This window comes from Labrus bergylta, chromosome 2 (genome assembly GCF_963930695.1).
Source record: "Labrus bergylta chromosome 2, fLabBer1.1, whole genome shotgun sequence".
NCBI lineage: Eukaryota > Metazoa > Chordata > Actinopteri > Labriformes > Labridae > Labrus > Labrus bergylta.
The window spans coordinates 7,994,022-8,013,231 of NC_089196.1; the positions used below are offsets into that span (position 1 = coordinate 7,994,022).

The window sequence follows — 19,210 nt, forward strand, 5'->3', positions numbered from 1 at the left end:
CTAATGTGCTAAACTGTCATTTTAATTGGTTTATTGCGTTTACTTGACATTAATTGTCTTCGTTTGTTGCTCCGGTAAACACCAAACCATGCCGGTAAACAAACCCGGGTCCTGTCGCTTTGTGACGTCATGTTAAGGGGACAGAAGGAGGGCGGTTTGAAAGGGAAAACTTTTGACAACACGTAAACTAAACTAAACTAAAAGACAGACGTGGGAGTTCTCCAGTCAGATGCCTGATCAGTTAAGAAGTCGAGACTAATTGTTCATATATAATTGTATTTTTCCACGACTTTCTGAGCCACAGCGGAGTAAACTACATGTGCTAGCTAGCTAACGTTAGCTGCTGGTGTGTGAGCTGCTGCTGGCTGTCTTTAACTCTCAAATGTAGACCAGGTGAACCACTGCATCGGGATATTTTCTCCGCTGTGTAACAATAACATCACCTGTCAGAATGGCGAGTGTGCATGAGAATCTTTACTTCAACCCCATGATGACAAACGGAGTGGTGCATGCTAACGTGTTCGGGATCAAAGACTGGGTGACCCCCTATAAGATCTCTGTCCTGGCGCTGCTCTACGACATGACTGCGTCCAAAATCACTCTGCCAGAGAGAAGACGACTGAACAAGCTCATCCTGCCCCTGCAGCAGGTCTGTTTAAACCATTGCCATGTTGCACAGCACTGTGGTGAAGCGGCTGTGTCATCTGGTTTTTTTTTGTTTGTTTGTTTTTGTGGGTCATCAGGGTCCAGACCTGACTCTGGGTCAGTTCCTGAAGACTGTTGAGGAGTGTTGCCCTCAGACTGCATATGCTGTCAAACTCAGGTATGTGGCTCCATTTTTTAAAACAATGTGGCTTCATTAAATTACACCAGATATCTACTAGTGCAGCTGCCTTACCTCAGGAGTGTTATCCACTCCTGAGGTAAGGAGTGACATTTTCTCTGCAGCCGTCTGTTGGGGCATCAGCATCAGCAACATCATCATCATCATCATCATCATCATCATCATCAGGGCTTGTGACTCTAAAAAAGCTGAACAAGCTGATTAGGAGGGCTGGCTCTGTGCTGGGGAGAAGGATGATACAGAAACTGTTGAACATTATGGACAATAACATGCATCCCTTACACAATCTCATGTGTGAACAAAAGAGTGTTTTTAATGGGAGGCTACAAAAAGGACAGATTTCAAAATACTTATTTACCTGCTGCATTTGCACTTTATAACGACTCCCCTAAGTAAGGACAGAAGACATTTAAACTTTGAAACTTTAGCCTGAGCTGCATATATCTATCAAACTGTATATTTGCACACTTGACTGCTTTTTTATAATACCTCTTTATTTATTTATCTATCTATGCACTGGCAGAGCTAGTATTCTGTACTGTTATCTATGAGTAACAGCTACTTATGCACATGGACCTTCATACCACTTTTTTTATCCTGGCTATGTATTGTGGGCTCATGTTTTTTTTTGTATGGGTGGGATATGTATGTATATATGTGTTGTGTTGTGTGTTTGTATGCTGGCTGCTGAACACCTACATTTCCCTGCTGGGATGAATAAAGTATATCTTATATTATCTTATGAAACTCTACTACAGGATTTTGATGCAACTTTTTGTGCTATTGCATCCTCCAACATGATAAACACATTCTGTATAAATATGTAGATAAAACAGTATCCTAACAGCAATGCTGAAATTTAAACATTTTCAATATGGAGCTGAATCCCAGATCAAAGCGCATTGAAGGCCTCTGAATATTTGGTGCTTGAATGTTGTGTCAAATGTTTGTATCTTTGAATCTCGTGTTTAATTGTTGCGTTGCAAATGGAGTCGCTGTGATGCACGTCAAATTCAGAATTTGTCTGACTAAGTTCTATGACTTAATTAATCACCTACATGACGAGGCATTTCTTTTTCTTTTTCTACAAAGGATGCATGAAATGGCAGATGGAGAGCTGAAAGACATGGAGTACTTCTTTTCCACTCTTCCTACACCTTTCACTGCTTTTGATTCTGAGGCTTATAAAACCAGTGTTGTTGGTGAGTAGCACATGTGATGCGACAGCTCCCAATATGTCTTTACATGAATCTCATATATGAAGTCATGTCTCCCTTGTCTTCCAGGTCTCTTTATGAGACACATGCTGCTGGCCTACAACAAGCTGTCTTTCAGTCAGGTCTACAAGCTGTACAAGTCCCTGCAGCATTATTATCACAGTCACTTCCCCAAGCCCATCGATGGGCAGGTGAGTCTGCCAGCGCTGGCAGCTGATGACTCAGAGATGGACCTCACCAGCACTGAGGACACTGTGGGGGACAGGATAGACAAAGAGGAGTCTGACAGTCCACTGCATGAGTCTGAGCTTCGGTAGGTGATCTCTTATTGGATTTAACCTCACCTTGAAAGTTTTGATGTTAATGTTTGTCTGAACGCACTGCTATATAAACATTTTTTAAATCCTGCAGTCCTCTTGTTGGAAAGACTTTGTTTTGATATAGCGACCAGAGGCCTTTACTAAACTCCGTTAGAGTAAATACTAACAGAAGAATATTATTGCAGGGGATTCTGGCACATTTTTTTTGGGGTGCTACCCACCCATTTAGCTGTGTTGCTCAATCCACGAATGCACGATCCTTACAAGTTATACCTCGTTGTAAAGGTGACTAATCAGGCTTTTAAATGATATAAAATACAACATCAATTAGTATTATTAAAGGGGTGAAATAATTAACCAAAATAATGTTTCCAAACTTTTTTGAGGAGTTTAGATAGCGAGATCTGCAGCTAGCAAACAACTTCAGGGCCCGGCTAACTCTGGGTTATCAAAGTACAAAGTAACTCATGCTGCACAACTACCCTGCTGTCAAGCTGTCACACGCCACTGGAATACAGCCCTGCTGTTTTTGTTGTTGTTGTAATACACGGTTAGTTACCGTCAGAACTTTCACATTCACACAGTCAGTGAATTCATTGCTAGTTATCCTGCTGCCTCTGTGTCTCTTAAACAGGTTTTTGTGTTCGTTCCTTTATGTTTGTTTAAAATCATAGTTTCTTCTAAGTTTATAAAATATGCTCATGTGCAGACTGTCTTTGTTTCCATTGATCATAAGCTGCAAAGACTTTATGTTATTGGCTGATGGAAACCTTGGGTTGACTTACAGAGACGATAATGAGTTTCATGTAATTTATGTTTTTTTAGGGTTCCAGAAGTTACTATGGGTATGTTGAACTTGCTTAGCACAGGCCTCAGGTTTGTTGTCAACAGCCGATATTTTCTTTCTTCTAGAAACGACAACACACCAAGCAGAGGCCCCTTGTCACAAAAACAAGCAGAGTACTTTCTTGCAAGACAGGTGAGGGTTTAAAGCAAAGATAAAACGATAAGAACTGTATGTTGCATTCATGTTCAAACCAACAGGTCAGAATCAATCCATATATCAAACCTTTGAACATTTGTTTGTAGCAATGTCCGACCCTTACAGATTTTTAAAAACCTCTTTTGCAGGCTTATCTCCTGAAGAACGATGAGAACAAAGCTTTGAAGCCCGCCGCGCTGCAGGAAGAGCTCAACAACATGCTGAAGTTTAACCCCGATTTTGCAGAAGCGGTGAGCTCCTTCACTTAACTTTCATCTCTGTATGAACAAGTCTTCAAAAAGAGCATATCGTCTTCATCAACTCAGTGATGTTTTTTTGTTTTTACTCTCTTCTCAGCATTACCTAAACTATCTGAACAGCATGAGAGTGCAGGACATTTTCCTCTCAGCCCACAGTCTCTTACATTATTTTGACCGACTCATTTTGTCTGGAAATGAGGGAAAGAGCAACGGGGACGAGGGCTATGGACGCAGTCTCCGCTATGCCGCTCTCAACCTGGCAAGCCTGCACTGTCGCTTCGGCCACTAGTGAGTACAAGAACTGGTCAAGTCTTAGTTAATGGACATGTTGATACGTAAAGTTTATTCATATAAAACGTGACTCTAATAGCTGTTCTTCTCTTCTTTTCTCTCAGTCAGCAGGCTGATATGGCCCTGCAGGAGGCGATCCGCATTGCCCAGGAGTCCAATGATCATGTGTGCCTGCAGCACTGTTTGGTAAAAATCTATTTTTTTCTGCTTCCTGTGTAAATGGAAGCATTTTGATTAATCAGAGATGTGGATGTTAGCAACACTAGCTCGGTTAGCTTCTGTCACAGCAAAAACAGTTCTTTTTATTTCAAGTTTTTTGTGGCTGAAACTTAAACATACAGAGAAGTTCATTCTTCCTGTTTCCTGCTCCAAAAATTTAAAAAAATGTTGTTACTGTGTCGATGTTTACGAAATATTTAAAATATAAGAATAATTTTGTTTGTCAAAGCTTAACCTTAAATCCTCCTGAACTTAACAAAATAAAAGTCTTTATTTACTGTGAAGAGAATGGATTAAATGTTCATTAATTCTCATATGAATATGCATGTGCCCTGGTGTATTCCTCCCTGTCTCTTTGTGTCTCACATTAGAGTTGGCTCTACACGCTGGAACAGATGAGGGGATCTGACAGCACCGTGTTAACCGAGGATTCAGTGAAAATGGCTGCCCACTTCTGCCTGCCAGTGAGTACAACACGAGCTCTTTAATTTGGGTGCTTGAATTAAATTGGCTTTGGCTGTTTATTAATGTTTAATTTCTTTGGCACACTTTTCACAACACATTCACTTTAAAAGACTCCACAAACAGCTGTGAGCTAATGAGTCACTGAAGCACAGTCTCACAACTCTCTATTTTCATGGATATTTTTTTGACTGATGCATTTTAAGAAGATAGGCTGCAGTGGTCATGTCCTTGATTTAATAATTATCTACTAAATGTAATACGTTTTTTATATATATATATATATATATATATATATATATATATATGTGTATATATATATGTATATGTATATATAAAAAAAAACAATCTGTACAATAATAAAATCATTATACAAGGATAAACCTGATTGATCCTCCTCTCTGCTGCAGTACCTGGCGTCACTGGGCATTCAGTCTTTAGTCCAGCAGGGGGCGACACAGGGTAAGACCGCTCACAAATTGATGGACGCACTGAAGGACACAGACATCCTGCACTGGAAGCACAGCCTGTCGGAGCTGATCGAGATCAGCCTGGCTCAGACTACGTCCATATGGAGGATGTACGGCAAGAGGTGAGCTTCTTCACCTAGCCTCCTTTAAAACACACGTTTATCAGTCCTGTTCTCTGTTTCTGTAAGTGAACAGCTGGCTAACAGACCTACCTCTTCCCACTGACAGTAGATCACCCCTTTTAAAAACCGGGTTCAAATGTCCTGTGGTTTCATGCACAGGTTCAAATGTGAGACATTCAATCTGCACAAACAATGCAACAAGCAGATATAGATACAGAAGTACAACATGCCTCAGAGGTGTAGTCATGATCAGTCATTTTGTCAGAGTCCTAAACGTGGCCTCGTGTATCTCACGCAGCACCATGGCTCTGCAGCAGGCCCAGCTGCTTCTCAACATGAGCAGTCTGGAGCCGGTCAACTTCGGGGTCCAGCAGAACAACACCGAGGCGTTCACCGTGGCTCTCTGCCACCTGGCGGAGCTGCACGCTGAGCAGGTAACACATTTCATTCGATCCTGTCTGTCTGCTTTCTTCCCCGCAGGTGCATATCCATTAATTAGTTGGCTCGGCGTTGCAGGAAGTTAAAAAACATTGATGAGGTCCTTCTTGTCGCTTCTGTGTCTCGTTGCAGGGCCTGTACAGTGCAGTGTCAGAGATTCTCCTTCATCTGAAAGAACAGTTTCCTCCTCACTCACAGCACGCAAAGGTGGGTTCTCTGACCTGTGACAGATTATTTTATGCACTTTAGGCCTACTTAAATCAAAGAAAAATCATGACTGTAAAAATCTGCGTAATGAAATAACAATTGTAAATACAGCTTTGTCCTTTTAGATGATGTCTTTTGAATGCAGGTATGAGATATACCTACATTCTGTACTTCATAGAGATTAAACAAATGTCATTCTTCCAATTATTTTAAAAATGAAATCAGTAGAACTTTTTATTTGACAAATGTCAAACAAATGAGACCTTAATGTCAAAGATTAAAGTCTCTTTAAAAGTTGGCTTGACCACATTAAGTTCCTTAGTCACAAGCTTGGAGAGCAGTTTCTGCTACTTTGCAGAGCTGACCTAATTAGCAGAAGTACAGTTAATTTATTCCATCATGATTGGAGTTTGTTATGTAGGAAAAACAAAACAAATTTAAGGTCTGTTATATATTTTTAATTACAAATAAGGCTCAGGAAATATAGGGTATATTTATTCTTTGCTTTCAGTTGGACAAGCCACAGCTAGCTTTAAACATATACACTGGTTTCCTTGCTTTAGCTTGTACCGGTAGTTGGTTTGCCTTTTTTGGTCGACAGCTCAGTAAATGTGACAGCAAGATCCACATTACCAAGATAGTAGTTACTGCAGCCCGAGCAACAATGTCTTCATGCTAATTTGGTATACTGTCCACGTTTCTATCTCAAATTTATGAAAGGTAATTGATAAGCTTGTGTTTGTTGTGTTCTTTTGGTTTACGTTAATCTCCAATTCTGCAGCTCTGGATGCTGTGTGATCTGAAAATCCAATTCGACAGACACATGCACGAAGGGAAATACCATTTGGCAGAACCTCTGGTCACAGCGATCTCTGCCTTGAACAAAACAGAGGGTCTCTACAGGTAAACCTTCAGTCCTAATCTTAACAAGTCCTGTCACATACATGGGTCATTTCTGCATTATTATCTGGTGTTTTGTGTCTGCTGACAGGAAAGCTCAAGTTCTGAAGGCTCTCAACCGAAGCACTGAGGCGTACAGCGTTTTACAGCGGCTGCAGACGCACTGTGAGAAGACCAAATGTACCGAGGTGGTCATCAGGTAGACGGACTCTTGTTGAATAACACTTTTTCTGATCCCATGTTACCTGTTTCTTGTGTAGACAGGTAAAAAAAAAAAGACCCAATCTTAGTCTACTGTGCTTTTTGTATTAATGGAATTAAACTGACTCAGCTTATTTAGGGCTGCAATACATACTTAATGCTTGTCATTCACATTATGAATCATCTTTACAGGCACAAACTGGTTATGAAATATGACAGGATACAAATGTGGATATCTTAAAGCACACATGCTGCTTCAGGCATTTGACTGAGCTTTTTTTTGTCTCCTCTACATCACCTCCTATTTCTGTCTCATACAGGGTGATGCTCTCCACCGCTGAGCTCCACTGGGAGTCGTCTGGCTTCTCCACAGCTCTTCCTCTCCTCCTGCAGGCCTTGGCCTTGGCTAGACAGCACCACCTACAGTCCCTGGCCTCAGAGACCCTCCTTCACCTGGCCTTTACTCAGGTAAGCAACAACACGTTACCACTCATAAACATGCAAATTACTGATCTCTTTTTAATGTTTGACTAATATGCAAATTAAAAGCAGTACAGTGGTCATTGTTTGTTCATACTCTTTGCTTCCTCTTCTTCCTGCAGCTGATGTTGGGTGTTCCTCAGCAGGCCCTGACTGTTCTGCATGAGGCCATTGAGCCTGTTCTGGCCCACGGAGGAGTCATGGACAAAGGCCGAGCCCTCCTGCTGACAGCCCGCTGTCAGATGGCCGTGGCTGGGTTCAGGCCAAACGGACAAGGGCAAGCAGGTAGGGCAACCTTACACCCCCAGCTGAATCATTCATCAGAATACTGATCCCTATCTCATGATGATGTAAAGCAGCCTATATTTAAACACTGCTGCTTGTTGTCTCCTTGCAGATTTGCATTTGGCGGTTTTGGCTGCGGACACGCTGAACGAGGCTGCAGCGTATTTCTCCAAGCTGAACTGTAAGGAGCGGCTGCGGGACGTCCACTACCTGCAGGCCCAGCTCCACCGTTCTCTGGGACAAACATCACAGAGTAACAAAAGTGCCATGCTCTTCCGGCTGCTGGACCAGGAGCTGCAGTCACCAGCACCACCGGTCTCCATGAGGCTCTGACTGCAGCTCCTGCCCAACGACAAACTAGATGAATCTTGCTGAACGAACACAACACCTCCACTGACGGCTGCTCACCACTAGATGCCGCTGAAGATCTGTCCTGCTTCTTTTAGCTCTATAGCATTTCATTTAGAGATTTTGAACTAGAGGCACAGCTGGAGCTCTTTGCATACAGTGTGAGGTAATAATAACAGAGGACGATGTTAGTAGTTATAAACGAGGCTACATTTCAAATGACCAATAGTAGCTCCATCTTCTTAGAATTGAATGACGTCACAGAGGTTTAAGAGCTTTCACCACAGCTACAGTCCAGGTTTGTCGGACAGATAGAACATGCCAGCTCACCTGGTAAAAATGTCAGAAGTTTATCAGCCTGCCGCTTTTTTGATGAATGAGGGTAATATCACACTTAGCTACAAGATGAATGTGTTTCAGCGGCCCGGATGATTCATATTTCACCCGAAGAATACTGATGAAGCTGAAATCCAGGGGGAGGAAATCGTGATCACATTCATAATGTAATGGACCCATGATGGCTTAAAACCTGATAGTGTATCTGTTTTCAGCTTCCCTCAGACACGATGTGGAAAAACAATTGTAGGTGATAACATTACGTTCAAGTGTCTTTGGGGGCTTGTAATCCATTACTTACAGCACTTCTTTCAAGAAAAATAAAAATCTTGTTTCCTCTTATTTAGCTTTCAGTCAATCTGATTAAATAAAGGGAATCATTTAAGACTAACTTCTCTTCCATATCTTGATCATTCAGAGTGTTGTTTATGTCCGCGACCACAAGCATCTGAGGTGGGGTGATGGTTTGTTTCCTTGGGGCCTGTTGACAGGAAATGTGTCTTAAGCCATCTGTGCTGGCCCTCCTAAAACTTCCTGTTGACATAGTTAGAGTGCCATGTTTGGCTTCATATCACATTCTGCATAAACACATAGATTACAGTAGTGCGCAGTAAAAGCAGGCCTGTCTTGTATGTAAATATCACACAGTTACATGATACTCTCATGGAAGTAATGGTAGTCTGTTCAAGTGCCTTTGGGGTGTGGTTTGAAAAATAGATGTACATGTTTGGTAAAGTCTGCGGGCAGGTTCAGGGGGTCACAACACTGTGTGTGTGTGTGTGTGTGTGTGTGTGTGTGTGTGTGTGTGTGTGTGTGTGTGTGTGTGTGTGTGTGTGTGTGTGTGTGTGTGTGTGTGTGTGTGTGTGTGTGTGTGTGTGTGTGTGTGTGTGTGTGTGTGTGTGTGTGTGTGTGTGTGTGTGTGTGTGTGTGTGTGTGTGTTACCCTATTTGCGGGGATAATTTGCTGCCGTGGGATTCAAACCACTAATTGTTTTCCATCAAGTTGTGCAGAACCATTTCCAGCAGAAAGCTTCCAATTTGAGTTTGAGGCCGCTGAGTACAAAATGCTTTTCAATGCAGTGGAGCAATTTACCTGGGTAATAGCAACGCAACCTTTTAAAACCTGAACAGATGAAAACGATTTTTAGAAACTTGGAAAAGTTATGAATAACAGACACCTGACATTCTGAGACTGTATGCTTTTTTTTTTGTTTTGGGGTTTTTTTTTACACCACAAGGTAGTGAAACACATCGTGTAGGTTCTTTTGTCATAAAAGCACACAGGAGTACTGATATTTTCTGTGTGCTGATTGAAACTCACTGAACAGTGAAAGTGAAACAGCATCTGTTTCTTCAGGCGTCCTTCAGTCCCGCACAGGTTTTGATTTCCTTTGATTGTAGCTGAACCTTAGTCCTAAATGATCACTGTGTATTTAATAGTGCTGAAACAATGAGCCAATAAGTTAGATAACTGAACGATGAAGTTTATCAACATTATCACCCGTATGAAGACTGATAGACACTTAGATATATACTCAGTTAGTGTGCTTATATTCCGGTACAGAAGCAGCACAGAAGAACCCGGAGGGTCTGTGTGGTAAAATATATCCTCTTTGTTCAAAATGTTTAATAACAAGTATGGCAACAAACATGGCATAAGAACAATGCATGTTTAGAAAAATATATCTGCAAATGTATTTTTCAGAATACACTTTACATTCACTAAACCTCTACTCGATATTAAACTTTTACAAATTCAAAGTCATAGCTCAATATAGAATCACAGTAGAAAACAACACAATCAGTTTCCTCTAAATAATCATGTGGGGAATCATTAACATCAGGAGAAAGGTTTAGGGAGACATTGAAGTCAAACAGGTAAAATAACCTGAGGTATCCTTATTTGTATTTGGTATACCTACTTCTACTTGCACGTCTAGTTTTGTTTTTTTCACCAGTTTGACATGAAAACAAACCCCAAAGTTGTCCAATTATGTACAATGTACAATTAAGGTGTTTTAGTTGAGACAGTCAAAGAAAGGAGAATAGAACATGGACAACCTACAACTACTGTTTTGTTGGAAACTGTCGTACGTAAAATGAAGTGGGGGGTTTTTGAAGGTTAAAGGTTTATTACATGAAGCAGATGTGTTGGGGGGGGGGGGGGGGGGGGGCTTCCCTTAACATCACCTCCCTGACCTGTATCCAGGAGAGATGATACTGGAGTCAAACCAGGTGCATCCTTTTACTTTACTTCAAAACTCAAAAATAATGCCAGAACAATAAGTATTGCTGAAAGTTTGAGTTTGAGATAAAGAGTTTTTTTGGAATGGAGTCAAAGGAGTGGTGTCTGTAGCTTAAACACTGTTTGATCTTTCAGTGCAGACGGGTTTGTGTCTCTGTCCAACTGTCTTTGAGGAGACGGATCCAGGCCCGAGAGAACAGAGAAGAGGCAGAGGATTGGAGGTTTTGTTCAGTATCCTGCCGGATAGCCTCCTTTACGGGGGTCGGACTCCGCGCAGAGACACTCTCCCTGACGCACTACCGCCTGGACCACAGAGTCGGGAATCCGCAGCAGCTGTGTGACGTGGTTCTTCTGGACCAGACCCTCCAGGACACTCTGCCATGGTAACATCAACACACATGAATAAGTATAAGGAGTCCTGTGTAGAAGATTAAGGTGTAACAAATAATAACGCAGTAGACTTCTTTGAGGAGCATCATTTGACAATGAATCGTTAAGTCCATTAAAGATCCTGTGAAATGGGGCGCTGGTGCCGCAGTGGTTAGTGAGAGCGCCCCATGTACAGTAGGGAGGCTATGGTCCATCAAGCAAGCGGCCCAGGTTCGAAACTGACTTTCAGCTTCTTTCCCGCATATCATTCCCCACTCTCTCTCTCTCTCACTGATTTCTGACTCTATCCACTGTCCTATCTCTACCCTAATAAAACATCCTGTGAAGTTAACCGGTTATGAAATAGACTTCAATTAATACTGATTTATTGTGACCTAGAGGGCAAACAAGACCATCAATGACTAGATGAATTATTTCTGAATTGTAATTTTTAATGTCTAAAACTGCTGCCACTGAGTAGGTGTCAGAAGAAGGGATTAACAGCACGCTGCAGAAAAACAGCCTTGTGGTAAATGGATTTGAGCTTGTATACTGCTCTTCTAGTCATGTGACTACTCAAAGTGCTTTTAACACCGCAGGTCAAACCTACATATACACACACTGATGACACAAACACACTCACAGTGGATACTATGTAGAGCGATCAGTCATCACATTTCATATTAGCAAATGTCCCCTCTTACACAATTTTCCTCAGCAAAGCCTTACAGCAAGTGATGCATTCAACTGTTTAGACAAAATAGGAAGAGGTCTTTTTGAACTCTGCTTGCGCATGTACAGGACAAAACCAGCGAAAAGATAAGAGGCACCTCTTTGTCCCCAGCTGCGCCAATATCAACACAAACTCAAAGTTCCTCACAGCAGCTTTAATGATGCATCATGGACATGTCCGATCATAGTTTTTAAATGCAACTCGAAAATTCTGTGCTTATATTTCTTCTTTTCCTGCACCCAGCACACGACAGAAATAGAAACTTTCAACAATCTATCTTTGTCTGAATGAATAATCTATCAAAGGACATCTTTGTTTAACCTTTTATATATTCATCTGGTAATTATTTTCTCTAGTGGCATGAATAAATCTTTATTCAAAGACATTTATGAGGTCCACAGGATGAATCCTCTTATAGAACAATGAGGTGAATATTTGGGTTATTTGGGCAATTATCCTAACAGCCAAATGAAGGGTTGTCATGAAATGTGGTTCACGTATTCATGCTTCCCTCGAGGTGAGTTGTGTCCCGTCAATGATCCTCTCATTTTTATATCTAGTACCATCATTGTGTCAAATGTTACTGCAAAAACTAGACACGTTCCCATCTGCTCTGGCTCAGGTGCTAAAAGCATCTTAGCTCTTACTGTAACACTGAGAATATAAACATGGTAAACTTTAAACCAGATTTGCATGAGCCTGTTAGCACTGTGACCTCAGCCTAAATATAGCCTCATGCAGCCTCGATCCGGCTGTAGACTGTTCAGCAGGTTTACGTTTTATTTTTTTATTCAAAGTGATGTTTCAAGTGATTGTGTTAGAGTTACAGTTAGAGCTTGCTTGTTTCTAAAGTTGTTTATTTGTGCATCTACGTACATGATGCAATCTCAGACACAAGAGACAAATAAATAGTTAGCAGTTATTATTGAATGCATCTTTAAGACAACATTAAAGCTTTGCTGGTTGATTTTCCTTGATATACATGACATGAATGATTTCCGTACGAGAACTAAAACACTTTCTGTGAAGGCGTTGTCATATTGTAATCAAATGTGTTTGTAATGTCCCAGGCTTCAGCATAAAGAGCTGTTAGCATTATAATACAGACCAGATGTTGTTTTGCATACTACATATCTCTTTCTATCACTCACCTTTTCAAAGCCCTGCTCCACGACGGTCATATTTGGGTTGAGCTGATTGTGAACTCTTGGCTCGGTCACAGCTTTCTTTAGGTCATAGTTGAAGAACAAAGAGTTCAGGATGACCTAGTTTAGCCAGAAGAAAAAAAAAAGCAAATACTTTCAAATACTTGACTGTGTGTTTGAAGGATGAGGGTGCATGGGAATGAATCAGACTCACTAAGGCAGTGGCTGTGGTGATTTTAGTGCCCCCTGAGGCTCCCACCACCATTTTCACTCTGTTGTCTTTGTCAAAGATGATTGTGGGACACATGGAAGACAGCGGCCTCTTGCCTGCAACAGATAAACAGAATGTGGCTATGACTGCATAATGGGGAAATGTTTACCTTTGGACCTGTGGTTTTGATGGTCCCCAGGCAGCGATTTCACAGCTAAAAACAGACACGTTCGTCTGACGTGTATTTAAAATGACTGTAAACAAACCAAAGAACAGCAATGAGCCACAGTGTGTGGTTAGACATTACACTGATGCTTTGGGATTTAAGAGGATTGCATTGACAGAGGCAGGAGCAAGTGAAAGGTTTGTGAAAACATCACCTCTGCATCATCCTCACTACAGAAAGGGTCGAGTGACATCCCATTTAAGAGCGCTATGTAATTAAGAGAAAGACCATCATCCATCACCAAAAGACATAGCCTAAACTAGGCAGTGTAATAATTCAGTCCAGACACACCTGGTTGAATAAAATTGTTTGGTGAAGGAGGGATTCCAAAGCCATTGGTCATGTACGGAGAGCTGAAATCATCCATTTCATCGTTGAAAATGATTCCAGTGGATCGAGACATCACTTTGGAACCAAAGCTGGGGAAATAAAACAACTTGTTGACAATTTATTAGTACAAAGTCACATAGAGAAAAACACTAAAACTGTGTGTTACACTTACTACAGATTAATGGTGCTGGTGGCAGCCACAGCGCTTCCATCCTCAGCTATGACGGACAGGTGAGCCGTCCCGTGGTTGTCTGGGACAAAATAGTCGGGCTCGTAGTAGCTGTCTGGGTGGGTGGTGTCATCGGTTATTTTGCTTCTTATGCCATCAGCGAAGTAGTCTGAGGTCATGTTGTGGATGAGCTGAGGAGATCAAAACAAGCCAGTCACAGAGAGGGAGATTGTGACAGTTTGTCATGAAGACCATAAATGGTAAACAACAGCAGAGGACTTGCTGGCCTTTATAACGATGCAGAAGACACAACATCTGAATCAAAGAGCTCCTGAGCAAGGCACTATGCATCCAGTCTGCCCATGTAGGACTGAACATTGGATAGTAAGAAACAACATCATACTCTGAAGCTAGAAATGCTAAAAAAAAACAAAAACCAAAGGTCTCAAGGGTAATAATTATAACAGCAAGGCTTACATCTGTAATGTTGAGATAGCGTGGGTCTCCCAGTCTGCTCCTCTTTGCATAAGCGAAACGAAAAGCCTCTACGATGCGATGGTACGTCAGAGTCTTTTTCTCTGCTGTAGAGACACTTGTGTCTGTGAAATTGTACCCTGCAAAATATCCAATCAAGAAATGAGTCCTTCCATCACTGTGCTAACAGTCCATTTCATTCAGATCATTAAAGTCCTGATTCAAATAACAAGACGACATCTTCCTGCAATATAAATATGGACTTATGTTCCTACAGATTCATACATGAACACATTAGCTGTGATCCCTCATTTGGAATAAGTATGTCGTCTTTTTATTTAAAGCCTGATTGAAGATTGTCTGCCTGAACAGATGGGGTGCTGGGGCTGAATTCGTTTTGGCAGGAAGGACTGAGTCACAGCTCGGTTTTGTGCGACCAAAACAGGCAGAAAACATTCCAGGGAAGCCGGGGAAACCTGACATCTTTTCTTCTGCATGGCCGCACAGGAGCTTGGCCAGGCTACTCACCATCCACTATGTTGAGTATGAGTGCCAGCACAGGCCCACTGGAGGGGGCGTCTGGGACATGCATGGTGTATTCCCCTACGTTGAGCCTCAGAGGGTTTTCATTCAGCACAGGCTGGTACTCCAATAAATCATCCAGGGTGATTATGCCCCCTGGAAGAAGCATTAATGGTGTCAGAGTCAATTTAAAATTAGGAATGATGTCCTAACGGTTGGATTTAAATGTGGTATTTTTGATGAACCTGTGATGTACTGTTTGATTCATATGTACTCACAATGTATTCATATTAATATCTCGAAAGAAACAAGAAATCAGAACAAGACCTGCTGCCTGGATGTCCTTGACGATGCTCTGTGCCATTGACCCGTTATAAAACACATCAGGACCCTCCTCTGCTATTCTTTGGTAAGTGTCGGCCAGCTTTGGAAATCTTACAATATCATTTTCCTTTAGGATGTTTTTCTGAGAATCACAAAACACCTCACTGGAAGGTAAGACAAGAAAAAAAAGGAAAAACAGTTAAGTTATTCAAATGTGTCGCAATCGAAAATCAAAGCCACTTCTGCATGGATAGAATTTAATAATGTAGCTGTCTAATAGTTAACCCACCAGTCCAACCGGCTCTCCAGGACCCGGTTATTTCAAAGGTTCAAACCTGATAAGAATGGTCCAGATTTGGTAAACTGCTTTTTTTTTCTACATAGGATTAAGCCTTCCAGCTCGCTTTTATCCCGAAAAGAAAAACTAGATTTGATCAACCTGATTCACATTTTAAAGATGACCAAATTCAGACTCGCAGTGCTTTACAGAGGACACACTACAAACCTGATAGTGATGATATTTGATGACATGACTAATGAAAACAAAATCCTTCATTCTGTTACAACTCTAATTTAAACCTCATCTACTTTGTCACTGAAGCAATACATCATTGTAGTGCAAAATATTTTAAAGAAATGTATAAAAAAAATATCTTCTACCTCGACAAATGATTTAATAATTTGAATACCTCGTTGCTTTTAATCCAGTCTGAAGCCAGCCCTGTGCAGGGATCAGGAGCATCCTGATTCTTCTGGATCAAAGAATCCTTAATTCGACTCAAAGTTTTGAACAACCCAAGCTGGAGATTTTATACAGATAAAAACCAGGACTGGATTACCTGATCTTATCTATTTAGGTTATTCTTTTTTATCTTCTTCTCAACACTCCGATTGAATATTCGATCTAATCTAATATCTTTCATCCTGTTTGATTACTTTTTAACAATGAGGCCCAGAAGTACCTGGAAGTTTTCCACCCCCGTCCCAATATAAAATACTGGCATGAAACATGATAAAGTAAAGGCCATACAAAAATAGACAGCCATTGCATCATGTGGTTAATGTGAAAAAGTGTCCACAGTTTGGTTAGATAAAATAAAGCTGGAGTAAAGTCAGTAATCATGTCAGTTAAGTGATGTACATGATGTTAGTAATGTTACATTTCCAACATGACATATCAGTCACACTAACCAGCAACCTAAGCTGAATCCTATAAAACTTATTTGACTTTCTGATGAATTTGTGTCCTCTAAATTAAACGATCCATCAGTGGCTTAAAAAGAGAATAGATTTGGGAAGTGTGTCTATTATCTATCTCATAAATATTTAGATTAGGAGATTGATTCGTGTCTGTCCAATGAGAAACATGATACTCAATGATTCATTAAGAGTCATGGAAGGGGAATCACCTGTTCACCTTGCTGCCAATTTGTGGCCACTTGTTGCACTGACACTAAAACAGGACAACAGGATCAATCATTTCTCTTTTTTATCCTCAGCCGGTCTGCTATGAAAGGTTTGTTTTTATTAATGCTTCATCCGAGTGTTAAGTACATGTGCATACATTTGCTCAACATGGACACAAACCAGGAAGCAAGAAAACTTTTTTGGCTTTTGGGCTGGCTTTGCCGTTTTCTTTCCAACGATCATGTTCAGTCTTAAGAGTTGTATCCACTGCTTTAATGCATCAAAGGAGATGCTTCACTTATATTACTTTGTCTTGGCACTGTCCAACATACAAGAAAAGCATTTTTGGAATTTTTAAAGCACACTCATTAATAGATTAGTGCTCTCAGTGTGTCAGCAGTAATGATGGAGGGTTTAGTAGGCTATTTGTGTTGCTGGAACGTTGATTATATACCTTTGGACAGGACCAGGCTAGCTGTCTCTCTCTATATTTCAGTCTGTGAGCTAAGCTAGGGCAACTGGCTGTGTCTTATTACTAGCATTTTGACATGACAACATCAGTCTTCTTATTTAACGCTCGACAAAGAGAGAGAATAAGAACCTCTTTTTCAGTTTCAGTCCCAACATTCTGACTATGTTCCTTGTTATTGCTCTCGAGTATATCTGCCTCACCACATGTTGGCGTCTCTTTGAATGGAGTCCCTGCTCTTGAAGATGGCATGGGCCAGAGCTTTTCCTATGGGGAAGCCATGACGAGCCAAGGCAATGCTGGGCTCAAACAGGTCTTTCCATGGCAGCCTGCCATGCCTCTTGTGTGCCATCTCATAACCGCGGATCTCCCCGGGAATGGCTATGGACAATCCACCTGTCACAGAGAAACAGCAGAGCCACCGTTTACATTTTCTTATCCTCTCTGTCCTTGTCTGACTGGAGGATCAGCATGCTCAGAGGCACTAAAACACTCAAGGACATCTGCAGTGTAACAACCCTTCTAAATCCTACTGATACAACATTAAAGTAGCTACAATATTTTTACAAAAACAATACCGCCAATCTTTATTGACTAAGTCTATTTCCCCCCTTGTGTCTGGGCAATACTCCAGAAACACAACCGCCTACAGCCAGTACCTGTACGAGAGAGCTTGGTGTTGTTGCCAAACATGTCTTCAGTGGCGTTCATGGGCGCAGTCTCCCTCGCATCGATGGTTTCCACCCTCCCTGTTGAGCAGAAAAACCAGGACAGATTGATGTTTTTGTTTTTTGGCTCAGTTAACTTTGTATTGAAGTTTGGACGCACACTCACCTGTGGAAGCGTTATAGATGACGAAGAAGAGCCCTCCTCCAATACCCATGCTGTGAGCATTAAGGAGACCAACACATAGCAAGGCAGCGATAGAGGCATCCACAGCTGAACCGTTTTTCTTCAGAATGTCCCTGAAAACACAGCAACACACTGAATAGACACAGGCACGTACATGCACACATGCACCACCACTGCAGGTCATGTTTGGAAGAAAAAAAACGTCTAGGGCATCAGTCTTTTACTTTGAAATTTGCTTCAGATGTAAAGTGTTAAAATATATTATCATTAATATTACCTCCCCACTTCTGAACACTTCCCCGCATCAGCAGCAACAGCAGCCTTAGAGTAGAAGTGGTCCGAGGGGGGAGGCGTGTTATTCTTCCCTAAGCCCATGAATACCCCGAGGAACAGGCTCACTGCAGCCACCGCAAGGACCACCAGACCAGCAATCAGGGACTTCCCAACCATTTTCCTGCATGGGAAAATCAAGATGAGATCCTTCAGAGAGATTTCAGAAACAAGTGTCTTCACCTTCAGACATCTACCATCTTCAGAGTGGTCGATTATCCTGTACACCAACAACAATGTGTGTGTGTGGGCAGGCAGGCAGGTAGGTAGGCAAGAAAGAAAGCCAGAGCTGACACTTACCTTTGCTGTGTTGTATTTGAAAAGGAAGATGGGAAGTGTTGCACAAATAAAATACAGAAGAAGAGAGTCATTCAGCTAGCTCTGAGAGTGTGTCAGCTGTAATGCTTAGGTGTTTGACCAGCATGATGTGTCATTGTGTCTGGTTTTCAGGTGTGACTTAACTTGGGTTTCTAGATAATAAGCATGTACTTTATTTGGATTTCTTTTTGAAAGTTACAGGATGAAAAATAGGCAGAGAGAGAGAAAGATGGTGGTTGGAGGGCAAAGGTAATGAAATTTGTGCCCTTTGAAAACATTGTAAGTGTAGGTTTACGATTTTGGACAAAAAACAGAGCATTGGATTCTCCAGAAAAAAAAAAGTTTGGAGTAGTTTTACCCAGCGTTTTTGAAATGTAGACTCCAATTTTCCAAATGATAGATGCCTCCCCTTCCTCCTGAAAGTCTTGAGTTTCCTCTCTCACCTTGCACTTCACTCTGGTATCAATCTAGCAGGCTTGCCAGAAGTGAAGGTGAAAGTGATCTGTTTACAGATGCAGCCCCGACTCGGGGCTCCATGTGATTTGCTCAGCCGGCAGCGTTACCATGCTCAGGAGCCGTGTCAGACTCTATTTGGCTTATTCTGCAGGCATCCTCAGACCAATTGAGATGCCTGAGCCTTCACCCAGTGCAGCTCCAATCTGGCAGCGTGTGTGACAGGTGCTTCTCAACAGCAAATACCCGTCT

General features: G+C 41.6%; 2 protein-coding genes across 2 annotated transcripts; one reads left to right on the plus strand and one right to left on the minus strand.

Annotated features, from left to right (window-relative positions):
* Window positions 1–105: 105 nt before the first annotated feature.
* On the plus strand, window positions 106–8,773 carry anapc5 (anaphase promoting complex subunit 5). Its single transcript, XM_020631042.3, has 17 exons — window positions 106–649; window positions 744–823; window positions 1,937–2,046; window positions 2,131–2,374; window positions 3,294–3,360; window positions 3,513–3,614; window positions 3,721–3,911; window positions 4,019–4,100; window positions 4,505–4,597; window positions 5,006–5,187; window positions 5,486–5,621; window positions 5,758–5,832; window positions 6,614–6,735; window positions 6,824–6,931; window positions 7,254–7,401; window positions 7,536–7,698; window positions 7,811–8,773. The coding sequence occupies exons 1-17, from the start codon at window positions 452–454 to the stop codon at window positions 8,029–8,031; spliced, it is 2,322 nt and encodes a 773-aa protein (XP_020486698.2). The 5' UTR covers window positions 106–451; the 3' UTR covers window positions 8,032–8,773.
* A 1,220-nt stretch (window positions 8,774–9,993) lies between these two features.
* ggt1a (gamma-glutamyltransferase 1a) lies at window positions 9,994–18,372 on the minus strand. The gene is made up of 12 exons (XM_020631157.2): window positions 18,135–18,372; window positions 17,840–17,970; window positions 17,665–17,754; window positions 17,209–17,401; window positions 15,133–15,293; window positions 14,812–14,961; window positions 14,287–14,423; window positions 13,813–14,000; window positions 13,602–13,729; window positions 13,088–13,200; window positions 12,880–12,993; window positions 9,994–11,001 (listed from the first exon to the last, which is right to left on the minus strand). The coding sequence occupies exons 1-12, from the start codon at window positions 18,305–18,307 to the stop codon at window positions 10,855–10,857; spliced, it is 1,725 nt and encodes a 574-aa protein (XP_020486813.1). The 5' UTR covers window positions 18,308–18,372; the 3' UTR covers window positions 9,994–10,854.
* Between the last annotated feature and the right edge of the window lie 838 nt (window positions 18,373–19,210).